This window comes from Tenrec ecaudatus, chromosome 2 (genome assembly GCF_050624435.1).
Source record: "Tenrec ecaudatus isolate mTenEca1 chromosome 2, mTenEca1.hap1, whole genome shotgun sequence".
NCBI lineage: Eukaryota > Metazoa > Chordata > Mammalia > Afrosoricida > Tenrecidae > Tenrec > Tenrec ecaudatus.
Genome location: NC_134531.1, coordinates 36,999,452 through 37,021,457, shown reverse-complemented (window position 1 = coordinate 37,021,457; position 22,006 = coordinate 36,999,452). Strand labels below are relative to the sequence as shown.

The following is a 22,006-nucleotide window of genomic DNA, read 5'->3' as shown; positions in this document are numbered from 1 at the left end:
CTGAGTGTTCTAGAAGTCCCATTCTTTGAAATGTTCATCATGATTAGAGTCCACAGTTGAAATGCCTTTACATAGTGAAAAACACAATATGCACAGTCAACAAAATAAATATGTTTCAGTCTTCTCTGCTTTCAGCCAAGATCCATCATGATATTTCAAACCAAAAAAAACCCCCAAAAAACAACAAACCCATTATCATCAACCTGTTTTCAATTCATAGCAACCCAAAAGAACAGAGTAGAATTACTCATAGGGTGTCCTGTGTTAGAAATCTTTATAGGAACAGATACCCGGGCCTTTTTCTTTATGCATCACCTGACATCCAACCTTTTTGTTATCAGCCATGTGCTTAACCCATGTACTGACTTAGACTGCATACTAAAGCACTTCAAGTGACATTTAACCAGCACAAAAGCGTACATTTATGAATAATGGAGAGGCAAAGTTCAAAAGATTTAACCTCTGGTATGTTTTCTTTCAATTGCCTCATATATGTGTGAAAGCTGGACAGTGAAACAAGAGGTGGAAGAAGAATTAATGCGTTCGAATTATGGTGTTGGCAAAGAATATTGGCTATACCATGGGCTACCAAAAGAGCAACTAAATCTATCCTGCTAGAGCTACAGCCAGAAGGATCCTTAGAAGTTGGACTGGTGAGACTTTTTTATTTACTTGAGGCATATCATTAGGACTGTGGAGTCCTTGGAAAAAGACATCATGCTTGGTAAAGCAGAGGGATATGGGGCGGGGGTGGAGGGGAAGGAAGGCCTTCAAGGAGGTGCATTGACACAGTGGCTGAAACATAGTGCTGATCGTGGGCATGGTGCAGGACCCAGGAGTTTCCTTCGGCTGTACACAGGGTTACTATGAGCCCAGCACCCCTTGACAACACCAAAAATAACAACAACAAGAAGATGGGGATGATATCGTCTAGCCTAGATTACTTCAAGAGTTAAACACCTAGAGGGTAGAGATTAATGTAATTCACATGGTCACTGTTTAGACTAAAATATCTTTTAAAAATTAAATTATAGACAACATAACAGGAGCCTAATTCACAGCCATCATCCATTTTATTTATGTCTCTGCTCACTCCAAGAATTGGGAGCAGAGGATCATGGGATCTATTCCTAAATGTAAGATTAGATCAATAAAATTAGCCATCTGTCCAAGGAAGGCTTTAAACTCAGGTTGTATTTAAGTATTATGTTCGCAACTACCCATATGTTGCCATGAATCGCCTGCTGATACAACTCCTTTTGCACAATGCAAGCCATTTAATGGCTAATATAAACTTATTGCACCAAGAAAGATAAATAGCTTTAACATTGCATTAAATCTGATTCGAGGTTTGGGCTGCCCTGTCAGCAAACACAAGTGTTAAGATTTAAATTGCTCAAGATTTGCAGAGTCAGATGAAGATGGAATCATCAAGTATCTGTAGGGGGTGGGGAAAGAAGAGACTGGAAATGAGATCCCAAAGGTAGAAAGTGTGTCCTCGGTTGGTGAGCTTGGCTGAGGGGATCATGCTTTCTCTCAGAATCGTTAGCGGCGGAGTGGCAGAAATGGTCAAGTATCTAAGTATTAGCCAAGAGGTTGATCCTTTGAACCCACCTGGCGGCCCCTCAGCAAAGTGGACCTGGTGATTTGCTCCCAAGAAGTCACTTCCTTGAGAAGCTGATGGAGCAGTTCTCCTCAGCGCTCATGGGATCCTCACCAGTGGTATCGACTCAACAGCAACTCACAATGACTCTCTGCCATCAAGTCAATTCTGACTCGTAGCGACCCTAGAGAACGGAGTAGAATTGCCCATGTGTTTCTGAGACTGTAAATCTCGACTGAAGTAGGTAGCCTCCTTCTTCTTCTATGGAACAACGAGTGGTTTCAAACTGCCAACCTTGTGGTTGGCAGCCTGCTCTGTAACCCAGGATGCCGCCAAAGCTCACACCAGCAACTGCAATATATTGTTGTCAGATAAGAATGTCCTACCTTTTGAGTCTGTCAGTTCTTTCAAAGCATTTGTGGAGAATTAAAGACAAAAGCAAATGAATTGCCATTCAGCAAATTCCATCTAATGGCAACCTGCACTCAGAAAACTCACTGCCATCAAGATGACGTTGACTCCTAGCAAGCCTATAGGTCAGGGTCAAATTGCCCCCTATGAGTTTCTGAGGCTGTAACTATGTATGGGAGCAGAAAGCCTCATCTTTCCCCCAAGAAATGCCTGGTGGTTCTGAACTGCTGACCTTGTACTTAGCAGGCCCAATGCATAGCTAGCTACATCACCGGGTGCTCCATAGCAAATGTGACTCACTCACTCACTGCCATTGAGTAGATTCAAACTCACAACCACCCGAAGACAGAGTAGAAATGCCCGTGTGACTTTCTGAGACTATATACTTGTACAGGAGTAGACAGCCTCATTGTTCTCCCATGGAGCAGCGGGTGTGTTAGTGGTTCGTCGTATAACTTACGATTCCACTAGGGTTCCTCTCATAACCTCCCATGTCTATCTCTCAGCTCCACCCTATTGCCGTTAGGTGCCGTCAAGTTGATTCCAACTCAATGTGATCCTCTGAGTGACAAAACACTGCCCAGTCCTACACCATCCTCACAGTTGTTCCTATGTTTGAGGCCACTGTTGTAGACACAAGTGGGGGACATGGGCTCTAGTCAGTTTTATTTCTTTGCACCTTAAATGGAAACTGGTGTCTTCTGGGGCATGTGGAAATGTTTAACCTCTGGGGACGTGGAAAGATCATTCACAGAAAAAGGAAGAGCTGAGTCAACGTGGTATCAATCAGTCTGGGCCACGGGAGGGGCTCTGCTTCCAATCTACCGATTGGTGAGCAGGACCTGAGCCATCATCATTTAGCTCTCTGGCCCCATGGAGACGCTCACTGACTCGCAGTACATTGCCGTCTGGATAATTCTCTTTCATAAACAACTGCTCCCCGTACCACACCCTACAACACTTCCCCCAAGAAAATCACTAGCAAACGTCATCCCTCACTCTTGAAGTCACTGTTCCTCAAAGGTAATCCTTTCAAGTGCGACCACAAACTCGGCCCACCACATCCTCCAAACTGAATACAAAGCTTGTGGCTGACCAAAGACTCTGTCTGACTTGCAAATTGATTGGAACATGTTTACAACTCCATGAAAATACATTAATACGTGTGGAAAAGGATAAAACGATATGAAATCATAACTGTCCTTCTACAAACTGGGTATATAACTCTTGTTTTTCAGAATGGCCATATCTTCCCTTGAGTCCAGGTTAAAAGAAATCTGTTTCTTCAATATTGCCTTCTAGTGTTGACTCTTCTCAGTAACCCTGGAAGGACCCAGTCTATGGGGTAAGTTCTTTTTTTTTTGGATAGATAAGGAAACCGAGGTCTATAGACACAATACAATTTGACTCATATCTCCAAGTCAATACTAAATAGCCCAGGCAAAACATGAACTTGGGTTTCTAAGACACCCAACTCTGTTCTCACCTAAGCTCAGCCAAGAAAAACCTGCCTGGGCTGAGGATTGTGGGTGTTGTGGAGTTGGTTATATATGCATCTATCCTGGTGCTGCTAATGCCACTGCGTGAGTTCTTTCCTCAAGGGTGTGCGGAGGACTAGATGGTACATAAAAGGAGGAGGAGTCCCTGGACAATACAAAAGGCATACACACTAGATTGATAAATAACAAAAATGTTGGTGGTTCAAATCCACTAGCAGGGATCCTGGAAGAAAGGCATAGTGATTTACTTCCAAACATCCATTGAAAACTGTGGAACAATTCAACTCTGACACACGTGCATGAGTTAAAAGCGACTGCAGTTGATTTTAAGGGAAGGACGTGGCTCACCAGACAGGTCATTCAGGTGCTATTGGAAGACCACAAAGCCAGCCAGCCCATTGGTAGCCTCAGCACAGACTTGTTCTGATCAGAATCCAGGTCTCCAGGGGAGTCCACTGCTCCAGGCTGTAATCAAGCCTCTGAGACTGTCCACATCCAAGAGGAGTGGGGAGAACCAAGTTCAGCACAAAACCGGCAAAGTCGAGGTCAGGCGTCTCCCCATTCTTCCATATTTTCACCATTCCAGACACCAGTCTTCTCCCTTGGCGCTCTCCACAAGAGTCACACAGAACTCTCAGATCATACTTACAATTAAGTCGTTTCTCAGGAAAGCAACTCAAGGTTTGGAAATAGCAAGCTATAACTCAGGAGACAGGATTTAAAGTTTTCAGTCACATCAGCTTCCAAACGAGATGGCTCTCTGCCTCTTAGCCATGCCCACGGCTATCAGATGGTCAGAAAGAGCTTACCTCACCTTTTCTCGGTGATGCCAGCTGACAGGCCTTTCCTTCTCTGGCCCTTTGCTCTGTACAAACAACAGTTACAGTTCTTTAGCTCCATCAACCAGCGCCTGGAGGCCCCCCTAGTCTGTCAGCAAGCCTCCTGCCTGAAGGCACTCAGTTCTCTCCACTGTGAGCTGGAAGGCCAGCTGCAGCTGCCTGGGGCCAATCTCTTGGCTCCTACTGCTTGAATGGCGGCCACTGTTTCTTTGCCACTGGGCTCTGCTGTGGCCATGACTTTGTCAGTGTTTGGACACTATTTTCCATGTCTCAGAGGTTCTCAGCACAGGGACTCCAGACCCAAAGGGTGGACTCCACTCCAGTCTCATCTTGATTCTAGTGAGCACCCCCCACACACACACACTGGAAGTTTGTGGGACTGTCCCTTATAGTCAATATTTCAAGATCACAGAATAACCAATCCTTTCAGTATACCATCAGCACTCAATTTACATAGCATTTCAGAAAAGTCTCTTAGTTCTGTTGGATGGCTTTATGCACCCTATTTGCATGATGTCCTAATAATACCTTGAAAGATTATATAATATACTACACCTGACTAATCCCTTGCAAGACTGTAGCTCAGCCCATCATTTTGGGCAGAATTATAGATTCAAGATCAGAAAGAAAAAGCCATTGAATTACACAGGCAATCACAGCTCGGGGTGGAGTGACGAGTGGAAAAATACGTATTATATACAGTGCCTGGAGCACAGGTGAAGAGGGACAGAGGATGGGGGAACTACTCATTTTGGGACCAGGAATCTCAGTGGCATGGCAGTTAAGACAGTAATTCCCCCATGATGAGATGTCTTGACGGTGTGGCCTGCTTCCAATATAAGTGGATACTGAGGAAAAGTTTGCTTTCGTTTTGCTTGTTCTGGATCTTACATCTCTCATCATCTGACCTCTGGGTCTTTGGACTTGAGCCAGCAGCCTATTGTGTTACCTGATAATTCTTGAAATTGTCAACTGCTTGTTATCTTACCTACCACTGTTGGCTCCATTAACTTGTGCAGCCAGAATCCTGCCATCTGACCTACCAGTCTTGGGTCCTTATGCCCCTGCAGCTACATGATAAAGAAAAAACCTCCAGCCTGCTATCTGATCCATAGGATTAAAGCCTGCCCACCTCTACAACTGTGTCAACCACTTCCTTGATAGAAACACACCTGAGAGAGAGAGAGAGAGAGAGAGAGAGAGAGAGAGAGAGAGAGAGAGTGTGTGTGTGTGTATGAACATGTCACTGGCTTTGCTTGTCTAGAGAACACAGCCTAAAACAAGCACGTCTTCAGGTGGGGCTGGGAACCACTATAATGAAGTTATCTGGGGTGCTTGTTAAAAGGCAGGTGCCTGGGCTGCACTCCAAGAATTCATAACCACACGGAAGCTTGGGAATTACTTTCCTGGCCCACAGCTTTACTCCGTAGCTCCTCTTGTACAGGAGACAGCTCTCCAAGCAGGATTTACTAAGAGAGTCCTCACTCAGCCAGGTCAGAGACCTGCAGAGTCAACCCTAGAAGACTTGTCCTCTGCTGGCAGCATCTTGGCTTGACTTGTACCTGAGTCTCCTTCCTCCAAATGTGACCAGCAGTCCCGTAAATGGACTAATGCCTGTCAGCTCGATTCCAGAGGTTGAAGCTACACCCTAGAGTTCTTTTTAAAAAACGGATGTTCATACCAATGAAATCAAAAGGGGGGATCTAGGGTGCCTTCTACACGCTTCTCTCCTCGAAATAAAGGTGTGCTTGCACCTCATGCAGCTTGTCGACAGTGGCAAACAGTTGACAGGAGTCTTGATCAACTCAAAGATGTGTTTCCTTCAATCATAATATCAGATCATTCATTTCAACCATTGGGTGAAATGACAGCCCTGATGGCAAGAGGGGGAGAAGAAGGAATTTGTACAATGCACCCGCAGAGTGGTCCTGTGAAGTTAAGACCCACCTCAGCCTCTGACACTTCAGTACCTGTCTTCAAGGAATCAGAGACCCTGGGCCACATGTGAGCTATCATAAGACATACCAGTTGGACAACTACTCCCTAAAGAATTGTAAGGTTCTATTAAAGTCTTAGATTCTTATAAGGACAGACATCCCCCCCCCATCACCCCCCACCCCCCAACAAATGCACACAGTGGCACTCAATTCCCTCTGGCCAAGTCACTGTGCCTTGAGAAAGAACTCTGAGAAGCAAACTACACCCCCTGCTGTCCTTGGCTTCTCTGTCCTTGTACCTCACAGGGAAGCAGAGATGAGAAAGAGAAAGATGGGGAGAGGGAGAGAGACAGAAACACAGAGAAAGGTGGCTAGAGATTAGATATCAAGTGGAAACAAAGAAACACATGGGAGGGTTGAAAGGCTGATGGACTAAAGCGGGGAAGGAAAACCTTTCTCTGTGGTGCCTTCCTCCTCATGGGTCACTGGTAGCTGGATGCTCAAACAACAAAAAACTCACTGCCATCAAGGAGCATCCGACTCAGAGTGACCCATTAGGACACAAGAGAATGGTTTCCGAGGCTGTACATCTTAACGGGAGTAGAAAGCCTCACCTTTCTCCACTGGAAAAGTTGCGGTTCTGAACTGCTGAGCTTTCACTTAGCAGCCCCCCTATGTCAGCAGGGTGCCCCAAACAACTCCCACTCACTGCCCTCAAAGCGATTCTCTTGCAGCCCTGGGACAGAGTGGAACTGCTCCCTGTGGGTTTCTGAGATTGCGAATCTGTTCAGAAATAGAAAGCCTTATTTTTCTCCCAGGGAATGGCTGGTGGATTTGAACTGCTGACCTGTGGTTAGCAGCCCAATTCACAGCACCAGGATCCCTCGCTGAGTGCAATAGATAGCAAAAGAAGGGCCTCATCCTACTTGTCATCGAGTTCATTCTGATTCCTGGTGACCCTGTGTTCCTTAGGTTAGCTCTGCTCCACAACACTTTCCCTGGCTCGTTATTTTGGAGACAGATCACCAGGCCTATCTCCTGAAGGCCTATCACCAGGCCTATCTCCTTGTGCTTACAGTCACGAATGGTAACTGTTCGCACCTCCGAAGGACTCCAAAGGAGAGTTGGCAATCTCCAACTCCTACAGGAAACCTTGAACTCTGAACCCTGACCTGGCCTTTTGATCCCTTATCCTGGACCTCAGGCTAACAGGAAGGCAAGAGGAAAGATGGAAGCCACAATCAGTTTCTCCAGCCCTGGCCCTGGGCCAGACATCTAATAATCCCATGGTTTTCATTGAAAATCCAAGTTTCTCCAGCTCTGGGGAGAAACTGTCCTTAATTTGGAAGCCTGTTTCCCTCTCAGCACCCCAACACACATCTCCCACACTTAATTCCCAACCTCACACATGCTGAGGCACGGCCCCCTCTAGAGATTGCACTAACAGAAGCCTCGTCCAGGGGAAGAGCAGGAAGCAATGAGCAGGCCTCAGGGGCACAGCCAGGACAGGCTGAGAGTGACAGGGAGCCTTCAGAACCAGAGAATGGCTTTGCCTCTGAGAGGCCCCAACCTAGAGGTACTTCTCTAACGAAAGCCTACATCCATATAGAAAAGCAAATCACAACTTCACAGCTCATATAAAAATTAGCTCAAGGGAATCACACCCCTAATAGAAAACTTAAAAATAGAAAACGAAAACATAGGGGAACATTTTTTGAAACCATGAACTAGGGAAATATATATATATATATATATAGAGAGAGAGAGAGAGAGAGAGAGAATAGACCATTAAAAATTGATGAATCAAACTTTATCAAAATTTAAAGTGTCTGCTCTTTGAAAGATACCATCAATAAAATAAAAAGACAAGCTACAGACAGAAAATCAAACCAAACCAAAAATCCTTGAAAACCACATGGCTAATAAAGGGCTTTCCCATCCAGCAATTATAAAGCATTCTCAGAAACTCAATACTGTCATAAGAAAGCAAATATCCCAATTTTTAAAAGTGATTAAAGATTTGAACAGGTAATCCATTGAAAAGGGGATGTGTATGGCAAATAAGGGCATGAAAGGATGCTTGATATAATTAGTCATTAAGGAAATGCAAATAAAACTATGAAGAGATATCATTATCCATATGTGATCGCTAGCTACTAGAATTCTCCCATGACATGATCTAAAATAGTGTGATCGCCTCCGTTCTGAGATCTTCGTTGAAACAGCCCAGCAGTCGTGGGAAGAATCGGGTAGAGTACCACTTCGGGAATTTGGCCACTGTCTTGATACAGCTGAGAGATGCTTCATTCAGGTTGTGGTCTACACTTACCATAAATTGACAGTGTATGGAAGCTGGCTCGGTTCTATTGGTGGCTCTGGATCCTTCAACCAGTTCATGAACTTTCTGTTACATTGCTGGCTGATACCAGGACCCATCAGAGGACTGCTGACCTCAGATTCATTCTGCTCTGCAACCACCAGCTTGTGGTCTTCCTGCTTCATGCTCATCAGCTACATGAGTCAAGAGAAGCCTCCAACTTATACCAGATCTACAAATTTGAACCACGCTGGACTTACCTGCTTGTACTTACAACATCTGCATACAACGGTATGAGCCATTTCTTGACATAAATTTCTTTCTAAGTGAATACACATACAAAAACCACTGGTTTTGCTTCTCTAAAGAATCCACCATAACACACTTAAGCAGCTATTGCATGAGGTGGAGGGCAAGAAGCAAGACACTGTCTACAAAGAGACAGAGGGAGCTTTGGGGAGATGGGGATGTTTTCTGTCTTGATTGCGTCGGTGGTTCCATTATTAGGTGTGTTTGTCAGGCTTCATCAAATTGACCATTTGAAAAGGGTACGTTTTATGGCAAGTAAACTATTCAGTAAACCTAAGAAAATAACAAGGAAAGGAGATTTACCAGTCTGCCTACAGGACTATGTGTTGTAAGAGAGACAGGCCTGGCTTTCCACTTCCAATCATGTGACGTCATCATGAGTGAGAATCAATGCAACAACAACAACAACTCGGGAAAAGGAATTCGAGATTTCCAACAAAGTCTTTTCACACCTTGAAGACCTGGGACGATGACAGGGCTATATCCCTCCCATCCCATTCTTCAAAGGTCCTCTTACTACCTCCAGGAACCTAATGGACACTCTGGTCTCTGTAAGTCTTAGCCCTCAGTCGTCTCACACTGGATAGATAACAAGGGCTTCAGCGTCCCCCTGATCTCTATGGATGAAGGGCAGTAGACAAGAGCCTCCGGAGCTCCATCTTGGTATCATTCACTTTGATGGTCCCTACAAGTCTGGGCATAATCCCATCTACAAATGTTTAAACACAAAACAGCAAGGAAAGCGCTCTGCCGGGTCACTGCTTCCTTGCCGCATTTGGAAGAGTCATGCTGAGGCACGCTGCATCTCTGCTTAACCAGGCTGCTGAGAGTTCGATATCTGGCAAAGATCAGAGTCCTCATACCCCCTTACATCCCTTGGTAGTTGTGGGGATGCAATCCTATCTCGCTAGGAGTCAGAATCAACTCCCTGGCAATGGGTTTGGCTTAAGATACAATCAAAAAGGAGCCCTGGTGGTTCCGTGCTTAACTAAAAGGCGGGTGGCTCAAACCCACCAGCTGCTCCTGGGAGGAAGAGGTGGCAGCCAGCTTCTGTGAAGATTTGCAACATGAGGGACCTATGGGGCAGTTCTGCTCTGCCCTATAAGGTCACTGATGTGAGTTGGAATCAACTCCATAACAACGGATTTTTACAACTAAAATCATAGATTCTTGGATGGCAGCAACCATTTGTATGCAACTCCATCCCGAATCAGGTAGTAGCCAGTTAGATCCAGTAGGTTCAAAAGACGGTATCCCTAATTTTCTGTGGCATTCAGCAAACTAGTTGTTAAAATGGCACTTGTAATCAGTGCCATGTAAGGTGCGTGGCTGGGCAGCTGCCCAATGTGGAAATCACAAATTTACATCCCTTATTCTTTTTCCTTATTCATCTGTGCCGCAGCACATTCTAAGCATCTGTGATACTTACTGCGCAGTCCACCCACAGCTATGAAAAATGGATGGGACTGTGCTGTAATATTTCTTCTTTTGTAAAACTCACTATGCTTTTGATAAAACATTACATTGTCATTCCTTTGTGTTTGTTACTTCAGTAAACAAACATGAAACGTAAAGAGAAAAACTGCTAAACAACCAGAAAGTGATATACTGTCATTCATTTCAGCTTTGTGTTATGCCCCAAATTCCCACAAGCTATTATAAGTGAATCATGCAGTTCCTGAAAGTGTTCAAAGAGCTGAAAACATTGCCAGAACACTTGAGGTAAATTCAGCAGAAGCGGAAAGGGGTTTTTCAAAGATGAACATAATGTGTTCAGAGAAGTCACCTGTTTCTAATCTATCAGACACAATGACTAATGCATAATTGTTCGACCTCTAACGGAACGGGATCCTGCTCTTGGAGTTAGAAGATGGCTAAGGATAAATCACATGGCCGATGATGCGCAGATACAAGTGAGGACAATTGCAAGTGAGATGCCAGTCAAGAAGCCGTATGGATCCAGCTAGACAGAGCATGTTCATGGGTGCAGATCAGAGCTGGAAACACGGGGATCCAGGACAGATGAACCCCTTAGGACCAATATTGAGAGTAGTGATACCAGGAGGGGGAGGGGAAAGTGGGGGGGGGGAACAAATCACAATGATCTACATATAACCCCCGCCCTGAGGGACAGACAACAGAACAGTGGGTGAAGGGAGACATCGGTCAGTGTAAGACATGAAAACATAATAATAACATAAATTATCAAAGGTTCATGAGGGAGGGAGCGGGGAATGAGGAGTACATACCAAAGGCTCAAGTAGAAAGAAAATGTTTTGAAAATGATGATGGCAACAAATAAACAAATGTGCTGAACACAGCCGCTGGATGGATGGATTGTGAAAAGAGTTGTTGAGCCCCTGATATAGTTAATTTATTGTGCCAACCTGGCCAATAAACACTTGTGGAGTTATTTGAAGGTGGAGGGATAAATGGCTCAGTGAGCCTCGCCTTTCTAGTTCTCGGGTCTCTTGCTTTGTGATGGTTGAGGGTGCAGGGTGCAGCTGCCTTAGCCAGTTCCCTTCTTTAGCTGGCAAGGCTCACTTCCTGCAAGACATCCCCAAGGAGAAGCCACATGGAGCTACCCCAATGCAGCCCTGGGTGCTGGAGCAGCCATGTGGAGACCCCTGCCAGTGCTGAGATGTTTACACATTCACTGACTCGACTTTCCTCCTGCAGTCGGCATCATTGCATCTGTTTTGTGAGGTGGAGGAGGACTTTGTGGATTGGGGTCAGACATGTGGGTTAATGGACTTGTGGGTTTGGGCAGCACTGGGTTGGGATGTTTTCTTGATGTGCACTTAACCTTTATATAAAACTCTCTTTTAGGTGAACAAGCGGCCATCTAGCTCAGAAGCAACAAAGCCCACATGGACGAAGCACACCAGCCTGTGCGATCACGAGGTGTCGAAGGGATCAGGTGTAAGTCATCATCAAAAAAAAAAAATCTTACCATAGTAAATGAAGGTGGAAGTGCAGAGTGGAGACCCAAAGCCTATTTGTCGACCACTGGAGATCCCCTCACAGAGGGATCTAGAGGAGGAAATAAGTCAGTCAGGGTGCGATGTAGCACCGATGAAGAATACAGCTTTCCTTCAATTCCTAAATGCTTCCTCCCCACCCCACCCCCCACTACCATGATCCGAATTCTACCTTGCAAGTCTGGATAGAGCAGAGGTTGTACACTGGTGCAGATAGGAGCTGGAGGCACAGGGAATCCAGGGTGGAAAGAGGGGACTGATTACAAGGATCTACATGTGACCTCCTTCCTGGGGGACGGACCAGAGAAAAGGGGGTGAAGGGAGACACCGGATAGGGCAAGATATGACAAAATAATAATTTATAAATTATCAAGGGCTCACGAGGGAAGGGAAGAGCAGGGAGGGAGGGGAAAAAAGAGGACTTGATGCAAAGGAGAGAGAAAATGCTTTGAAAATGATTAGGGCAAAGCATGTACAGATGTGCTTTATACATTGATGCATGTATGGATTGTGATAAGAGTTGTATGAGTCCCTAATAAAATGTTTTAAAAAAACCTCTCTTTTATACATGAGTTTCTGTGGATTTGTTTCTCTAAACTACCCAGACTAACACAGCCCACAATAAAATGATTTTTTTAAATGAAGCAATATGGAAATATATTAAATAACAGTTTTCTTGTCTTTTTGTAGGGTAAAATATTGCAAAATATTGTTTAATACTTTCCATTTATATTTTAAAAATCTTTCTTATAACATAATTTTCTCTTGTGTACATCTTTTGTTGTTCTTATTTAAGTACCAAGTGTATGAAACAGTAAACTATCTTTCAGTATATCTTTTTAAAAATATGTAAAATGGTCATTAGGGCAGTGAACAGGTTGTTCTTATTTGAATCCTACCACTGGTTGTTGTTTTTTTTCATTATATTTATTCAATCTGTATGCTGAGCAAAAAATCCAAGAAACTGGACTATATAAAGCTAACTAGGCATCAGGATTGGAGGAAGGCTTATTAACAGCCAGCAATATGCAGATGGCACAACCTTGCTTGTTCAAAGTGTGGAGGACTTGAAGCACTTGCTCATAAAGATCAAGGATTGACTGCAGCCTTCAGTATGGATTATACCTCAATGTAATGAAGACCAAAAAACTCACAATTGGACCAGTAGGCAACACTAAGGTAAACAGAGAAAAGATCAATGCGAATGGAAGCAGCAGAGTAAAGATCAATGCGAATGGAAGCAGCAGTCAAGAAATCAAATGACACGTCCCAATGAGGAAACCTACTGCACAAGAAATGTGATACTGGTGCAGGAGCAGGAGATGCTTCATTCTGTTCCTCATAGGGTCCTATGAGATGGAACCAGTTCCACTCGAGGACACCTAACAACAGGAAGCAACAGCAGTCCAACGACTCTGTCCACGGTCAGTGCTCAGGAGCTTATCTGCCCTTTAAGTCTTGACCATCTTGGATGCCCAACAGAGAGTTGGCCTTGAGTCTGAATTGACTCAATGGCAGTGGGCTTGGGGGGTTATTACTACTATGTTTACAAATCTGATCATTGTCTTTGGGGGTTGGGAGCTTACATATAAATACACAAATGTATTTTAACATACACATACATAGCAACACACAGATCTGCTATGATGGTGAACAAGAGTTGCACAAGGTTGGCATTTTGTCAGCTGTGGTAATATCCTCACCTTTGGAAGGTTCTGGATCATCTGGATGGTTCCTGGGAAGGGGGACGGCATTTCTAGTCAGAAAGTTAGTGGGAATTATCGGTATGGTCCTTTTCTATTTTTCATCACACATTTCAAGTCACTGGCCCCCAAATCTGCCTATCAACTTTAACAAACCGATGAGAATTTGGGGCCAAGTTTTCAAGCAACTAAAGTCCCTGGTTTCGTTGAGAAAACGAAAACTATGCTGCAGTACCCTGAACAGTAAATCACAAAATTGAACATCTGCCAGTGAACGGCTGAGAATGAGAACAGCAGCAAACTACAAGCTGCACCGCGGTCTATAGTACATCTTACCGGATATCAAATGTATAAAAATGGGGCCGTTCAAAGTGGGGCTCATGATACCTTGAATATGCAGCAAGCCAGGGGCAGCCAGCACTAATCTGAAGACTGGTGGTTTCAAGCCAACCACCCATCGAGTGTTACGCAAGAAAGACCTGAAGATCCCCTGTTGTCAAGATGCCAGTCAAACAAACTGTGGAGAAGTGCTCCTCTGTAGCACATGAGTCTTCGTGGCTCGGATTCAATTTGATGGTGATGGTTTCCAAGCCACCATCTCCTCTTCCCTACATGGCCCACACAGCTCTTGGGTTGATTAAAAATATCAGGGTTACTTATTATCCGTATTATTTCTTTTGATTTAAGCTGCAAACTGTCATTTCTGTGCCTCTTGGGAAAGGGAGAGGTTCCCTAATTCATTCTCAGTACCACACATGAGCGATCTTGGGCTGTAGCATCCAAATTGGACTTCCACTGGCAGCTGCTACAAGATTTCTCAGCAGAGGTGGATGAGAATGGGGGTATTTTCAGGTTGATTTTGAATCCAACACATTGTCAACAAAGTTGTAGTGGTCAAAATTGATTTGGGAATGTGAGGAAACAGGAAAGGAATGCAGCTCCAGTCCAATGGCCCCCGTACACCTGCCTGGTGGGCCCCTTAAGCCCCAAAGTGCTGCATGCAATCCAATTACTATTGAGAGAGCCAGGTACAAAGAGAGTCCCAAACGGATACTAGCAGGATTTGCTGGCATCTGGGGAAGATTTAAAATTAGCTGGTTGCTGTTCACATCAGAGGCAAGCTGGGCACATTCAGTTTTTAATCTGGACCAATTTTCCGGATCAAAAACTAGTCTTTCCAAGGGATGTAAATGAGCCCAGGAGAAAATTTTCCCCTGAAGTTCATGAAGTAGCTGTCATTTTTATCTGAGCAGTTTGCCAACCTGAAAGGCAGTCTGAGCAGAATTATAAAGCAATGAAAACTTCTAGACTGTACCGTGTCGCATATTCTTACTTAGAATTTCAAAAATGTAAGAAGTCAAAGTATTTAAAAGGTCATATCTCCACTACCCAAACTTTATCTATGCTTCACCATGAATATGCCTCAAAGACACCAAAGAGACCAAGGTGCTATGACCACGGCATACATTTCAGACTGAGACCCTGGATGAAGCTGAAAGAATCTATTGTTAGAGGAGTGGCTACAAATGGGGAGGGAGGGGAGAGGAAAGAGAGAGAGACCTATGGGGAACTGCATGAGCAGTTGGAGACAGCAGGTTTTTGCAAAATGGTTTTCTTTTCTTTCTTTCCACCCCTCTAATTCTGCTTCAGTGGGTTGAGATCCATCCTTATAAGACCGTGGCGAAGCTCAGAAGACAGAAAGAAGACAGGAAAGTGGGATGGGTAGAAATGGGAAACCAAGGCAAAGTGCATGCATCCTGCTTAGTAAAGCGGAAGGTCAGTGACAGGAGGATCCAGGATAAGATGGACTGACACAGCGACTGCACAGGGTGCTCAGGCACCACCCAATTGGGAGGATGGCCCAGGGCCCAACAGTGTTGGGGTCGGTTGGGCAGGGGGGCATTCTGAGAGGCACCCACTCAACCACAGAAGCAAGTGGGAAGAGTACTGTTACTTGGAGGACAGTGCAGCTCCCAAGCCAAAATGTGCACATTTCTGACAAAAAATGACCTTGCTCTAAAAACTCCCATTCAAATCTCTCTCTTGCTCTCTCTCTGTCTCTCTCTGTCTCTCTGTCTCTCTGTCTCTCTCTCTCTCTCTCTCTCTCTCTCTCTCTCTCTCTCTCTCTCTCTCTCTCTCTCTCTCTCTCTCTCTCTCTCTCCAGCAAGCACATACATGCACACACACACACAGCTTTAAAAAGAACCCTGCACATTGCACCCCAACTTAAGAACTATACCTACGAGGATGCACTGTCCCAAACTTATGACTAGGTGGTTTGAGGTGAAGAATCCGACAGAATACAATTGATCAGGTGATCTCCATTTTAAGGATGGCTAGAAAGAAGCCTTTCCTTAAAGCCGTGTATTTGCGTGCATGGCGGGAAGGGAAACAATGTACTAAATCACCACGGAGGACTCCCACTCTCTCCAGAAAGGAATGAAGAACCTGGACATGGCATGGCTCATTCTTTAAGTGCCGCACGGATGACGGTGATGACCCTGCATTTCCAGGCAAGTAGCAAAACACCTGTGATGATGGCCTGCTCAGCTGGAAGAGCAGGGGCTGCTGGAGAATCAGGAGTCTGGGTGATCTCTACACGGTGGCCTTCCCTCCATTTCAGGACCCAAGGGCAATCTCTAAATGCCTCTCCCCTCATTTCAAGATGCAGTCGGCCCAGATAAGAACTCAAGAGTCAGCAGAACTGCCTTCTCCCTTTTAGCCTAGCTGCCCCAGTCTGGCGCCTTTCATCCTGGTGGTGCCTGGGATTGTCATGGCCTGTCTCCTCAAATATCCTCCCCAGTACTTGTGCCCCCTGGGCAAATCTGTCCTGTGGCCTGATGGTTAAGCCTCTTGCTCTCTCCGTGCGCACACTCCCTCCCCTCGCTATTCCTCTGGGTGATGACTGTGATTGACCAAGGTTAAGGGCTCTCCCAGGTTAATAGAAAGTGCTCGGTGGCGCCCCCTTGCAGCCATAGCCCAGGGCACCTGCCTTACCTTGCCACCCAGCAGCTAAACCTCTGCGTCTGGGCGATGGTGTCTATCTCAGCAGAGAGGCAACAAGTCCTATTTCCAAATGAAGGGCTCCGGAGCAGCGAAAATATTTAAGCAACTCCATGGAAGCCTGCCAAGAGTGTTTTCTTCGCCGGCATGATAAATGTCCCCGGGGTTTGCCTCTTTCTTACAGAGACATTAGTTGGGAAGACAAACTGCGCTTTCTGCGAGTCTTTTGCAGCCCGCATTGGAATAAAGTTATACGGTTTTCCATTGTTCATAGGTTATAATTAATCCCATAAGACAACCTCGCTTACGAAGTAAACTAAGAAAAAACAGATCTCTCCCCCCACGCACGCACACACCGCCACCCCAAATTCTAAATATAGCCCCAATAAAGAAGAATAAAAATCATTACTCAGAAAACAATGTTTAGAACTTCATAGTTGAGAATGCCCTACTTTGAATCACTTAACGGACTAGATCAAAGTACACACATACACACAGACTAACAATTATGGTGACTTTTACCTACGGAACTAGCGCAACTGCAAGTTATTGGGATTTCAAAGTCTCTCCAATCCTTTGTCAGAGTCTAAAACCATGGTGTAAACAGCAAAACTAAGACCCAACTCCAGAGCCTGGGAAATTAACCCCTGGTGTGCGCCTTTAGAGAAAATGGCTCCAGAGTCTAAGAGGACCCCCGCCCCCCCAGCGTCGTGCACACCCCACGCGGTGCACGGGCTGGGCGGGGACGGGCCGGAGGGCCTCCAGGCAGATGTTCACAGGAAATGGCAGGACTCTGGACAATGTGAATTCAATCAGATGTTTTGAGAGACCCGAGGAGCTGACTGTTCCACTCCTCTGCACAGTTGCTGTCCTCTAATTAAGACAGCATGATCGCGCTGCCCCAACTCTCAGCTCTCCGTGATCAGACACAGAGCCCGCCACCTCTCCGGGGTCTGGAAAAGACATCATTCTTGTAACAAATAAATATCCCTGGAGCCGCTCGAGCTGGGGGGAGGGGTGCCGAGGCTCGCGTCTTTTCGCAGCTCCTGGCTGAGCTGCCTGCAGTTGGGCCGCTGCTAGTCCCGGGAGGGAGGGAGAGGCAACGTGTTGCCCGCTCGCGCCCTTGACCAGGTCCCGAGCAGGGGCGCGCGGGGCTTCCGGCTCCGGGGAGCCCTGAAAGCTTTACCTTGTTTGCGAAGAGCCGTCGTTCGGGGCGACAGAGCACCAGGTCCCAGGCTGGAAACAAGGAGCAGGAGCCGGAGCAGGAAGCCTCGGGTTAAATCCATTTCCCCGCCGGCGTCGGCAAAGTTTCCCCAAGTCCCGGGCGCACCGGGAGGTGGAGGGCGCGGACCCCGGGGATCCCTCGGCCTGGGCGAGAAGGTGGGCGGCTGAGGGCGCTGAATCAGGACGGAGAGGGAGTCCGAGGAGGCTGGACAGCTGCAGGAGGGAGGTCGGCTGGCAGATTGGAGCCGGCTGCTAACGGCAGGGCTCCTTTGGGGGCGGGGGTGGCGGAGGAGGCCGACGGGGAGGGCCGGGCTGGAAGCAGAGGGAGGGGGCTCGATGGGCGGCGGATGGAGTTACTTGGAGTGTAATTGAGAGGGGCAGGCACTGGGACCAAGTCCTCTGTGCCCCCCTTCCCCCTCCCCGCTCCTCTCTCCAGCTCAGTCCTTGCCCGCTGGCGACTTGGAGCTGGGGGTCAGGGAACCGATTTCAATCACCACTGGAGGAAGTCGATGGCAAGTCCGGGTCCCTCGGCCCAAATCCAGACCCTGAAATCTGGCCGGGGCTCCCCACCCCTCCTGGGCCCCGCCTCTCTTAGCTAGGCGACTTTCCCCAACACCTCCAAAGGTTGCGCTCCCTGCTCGGGGAGCCAGCGCGCTAGACCAGACCCAGGTGTGAGAGGTGGGGGGTGGGGGCTGGAGGAGCGGCCAGGGCACCCAGCGGGGCGCTAAGGAGATAAGGGTTTAAGGCGCTGCGCAGATGGATAGCTGGAGCCCGCGGCTCCGAAGGAAAGGCGGAGTGAAGATTAAGGCCCGGTGCGGGGACCAGGGTCCCCTCCCTGGAGGGGGTGGCAACTGGAGACTCCAGCGGAGAAGAAACGACAGATGGTGCCTGGAGTCCTTTGGGAGGGCTGGAGCTCAAGGGAAGGAACAGCCCGACTTAGGAGGGGGCGCGAGAGCAAGACTCACGCCAGGATTGGGGTTTCTAGCTGGGCCGCCATGGGAACGCCCGCCCGCCCCCTTTTCTGGATTTGTTGCTTGCAAACTCAGCAAAATGCGCTTTTGTCACTTGGTTTCCCAGTGGTGTTCCCAGTGCGGGTCCTGGGGACTCAAGTTCCTGGGCTCACTAGACTGTGGAGCCAGAGAGCGAGAGCGGGCATGCACAACTGACAGAGAAAGGGCATATAAACAGAAGGGGATGCCTCCCTAGCCAGTCCCTAGGGAAAGTTCAAAGGTGCTAGGGAGTGGCTCTGAGTAGACCCAGAGGTCTTTTTTGCCCCACCTAGAGGAACTCAGCCAAAGCCCAGGAGCCATCTCAATTCTTCAATAACATCCTCCTTTGGGGAGAGAAGAGACCGATGTTGAGGGCTACAAGCCCTTACTAGAGAGAGTTCTGCCTTCTCACTTAGAGATGAAATATGTCCTGGCTAAACTCGCATCAGTCTAAGGGTGCTCTGCTATGTTGTGGTGTTTCCAGGTGGGCAGCTGTTCCTAGATAAATTCAAACTGGCTTCCACTTGAATGTTGGGGTGAAGTCTGCGCTGTGGCTTTGGTAGAGGTAGTCCTTTCACCCAGGGCGGAAGCAGAAAGGTCAGGGCAGAACTCTGCTCTTCAGCTCTGCCCCAGGGGTGAGCCAGGGCACCAAGCCAACCATCATGACTCCCAGAAGAATCATAGCTCTTCCGGTTCTCAGGGGCCTGGAGGTGAGTCTTCTGGTTTAAAGAAGAAAACCCCAAAGACTCCTTTCCATAGAGTCTGTTCCACTTCTTGGTTCCCCTTTAAGACAGGGTGGAAGCGCCACATCAGGTCTGCACTGGGGCCAGATGGCTCTGTGTTGGGCTGCTGCCTGCCTGCCTCTCCACGGGAGAAAGATGCTAGTACCCACTTCTGGATTGACCATCTCAGAAACTTCCTCTCTTTCTGCAGAGTTACTGTGACTTGCCATTGACTAACGAGCAGTGGGTTGCATCTGGACTGAACCAGACTGTCACATCTTCTTCCCAGGAGCTGCTGGTGGGTTTGAACCAACGACTTTTCAGCTAGCAGTCTAGAACTTAACCATTTTGCAACCAGGGCACCTTCCCCTAACGATTACAAAAACCCAAACCCTGCCATCAAATTGATTCGGACTTAGTGGTCATGTACAAGATCTTCGAAGGGGAGCAGAAAGTTTCACCTTTCTCCTTAGGAGCTGCTAGCGAGTTTGAACTGCCAACCTTGCAGTTCACAACCCAAGACGGAAGCCACTACACCTTCAGGAATTTCAGCCTACGAGAGCATGTAGGGGCTTCTACTCTCTCATGTGGGGTTGCTCTGTGTTTGAATGCACTAGAAAGCACACAGGAGCCCTGGTGGCATAATAGGTTACTACTTGTGATGCTAGCTGCAAGGTTAGCAGTTCAAAACCACCAGGCCCTTCTCCAGAGAACATACAGCTGTCTGCTCCCCTACAGACTTAGAGACATAGAAATGCTGTCCTAATTTTGAGAATGATGAAGGCAACGAATGTATAAGGGTGCTTTACTCAATTGATGTATGTATGGATTGTGATAAGAGTTGTATGAGCCCCAATAAAATGATTTAAAAAAAGAAACGCTGTCCTATCGACTTATGATGAGTCAGAATTGACTCTATGCCTGTGACATTATTCTCAATCACCTACTATACATATGAAAGCTGGATGTATGAATACAGCACACACTAATAACCATGTAACTGATAATAATGTAACTTGCAGGAAGGTTGACCATTGGATGCCCCAGAGGTATTGAAAACCCTGTGGAACTTGGCACCCATGGATGACCATGGGTCAGAATCAACTAGACAGCACCTATCATCAACAGAGAGCTCCTAAGCCTTACCTTCAGTCCACCCCATGGCAGACCACGCCCCTTTGGCTGTGAACTCCACCAGTGACTGGCTATTTTTTCCTTACCACCAGCCTAGTAAATGTTGGGCAACTGTGAATACCAGGATTTTTGAAATTGACACTCAGTTCCAAGCAAGTACTGCAACGTCACTATTCCCCATGTTGGTTTTGTTCTTCCTGGCTTAAAATTATTTTCCTTGAAGCAGAAACAGGAGCAATAATCATTCGTATTTTGACTGCCATCTGCAAAGCATGTATTACATCAAATAAAAAACCAAACCCACAAGCTAATTCTGATGGATCGAAAGCCTTTACTACATGCATGAATGCAAAGACATTCGACTGTGGGCCATGAAGTTATGGCGGTGTGCTGTCATTATAAGAAGCAAAGGGAAGAATAGGAATTCCAGAGCATTTATTGGGCTCATGAGGAACCTATATAATCCTTTGAACAGAATGAGAGGACTCTACTTTGTACATAGTGTCGAGAGAGGCCAGTCCCTGGAGAAGGAGGTCAAGCTTGGTAAAATGGAGGGGCAGCTGAAAAGAGGAAGCCCTCAAGGGACAATGGGCTCAAGCATAGGAACAATTGTGAGGATGGCACAGGACCAGGCAGTGCTTTGCTCTGTTGTGCATAGGGTCGCTATGAGTGAGAATCGACTCAATGGCACCTAACAACCATAACAACATGGTGGAAAGGAGCCCTGGTAATAACAGATATCACAAAGTCAACAGTTCAAATCCACCAGCTATTCCTCAAAAGAAAGAAATACTTCCAATATAAGTGGACACTGTGGAAAAGTCAGCTTGTTTTTGTTGTTGTTGTTGTTTACTAAATCGGTATCTGGCAACTGACTCATTGATCTCTGTTCTTTTGGACTTCAATCAATGGCTTAGCATATGGACTGCCAATCCTGGGAGTTGTCAGCACCCTGCCATCTGACCTGCCAACCTTGGTTTCATCCCCTTCTCCAGCCACAAGCCTTATCTGCTCATCTTGGATTAATTTACCTCTGTATCCACCATGCTATCACCTGGTGGAGTTCAAACACTAAGAGGCAATAGTATGCCAGGGGGGCCAAAAGCAGATCCCTGTGTGGACTGAAAGTAAGGCTTAGGAGATCTCTGTTGATAGCTGTTGTCTGGTTGATTCTGACCCATGGTCATCCGTGGGTGCTGAGTTCCACAGTATTTGGAAATTGGGTTCATTAGTCCCTGAAGTTTTGTGAGTCAGGGAAAGCCTTGAGTATAAAAATCTGACCACACATCCAGAATGTGCCCACTTATGCAACTGTGTGAATCATTTTCTTGATGT

The 22,006-nt window shown here is 46.6% G+C and overlaps 1 protein-coding gene across 1 annotated transcript in view; it reads right to left on the bottom strand.

Moving 5' to 3' along the window:
* The window catches only part of EGFLAM (EGF like, fibronectin type III and laminin G domains), a 230,127-nt gene extending 211,795 nt beyond the window's left edge, over nt 1–18,332 (bottom strand). Inside the window, exon 1 of the mRNA XM_075540955.1 lies at nt 17,789–18,332. Coding sequence (XP_075397070.1) covers nt 17,789–17,888 — 100 coding nt within the window. The 5' untranslated portion in view covers nt 17,889–18,332. The remainder of the gene's footprint in view (nt 1–17,788) is intronic.
* Between the last annotated feature and the right edge of the window lie 3,674 nt (nt 18,333–22,006).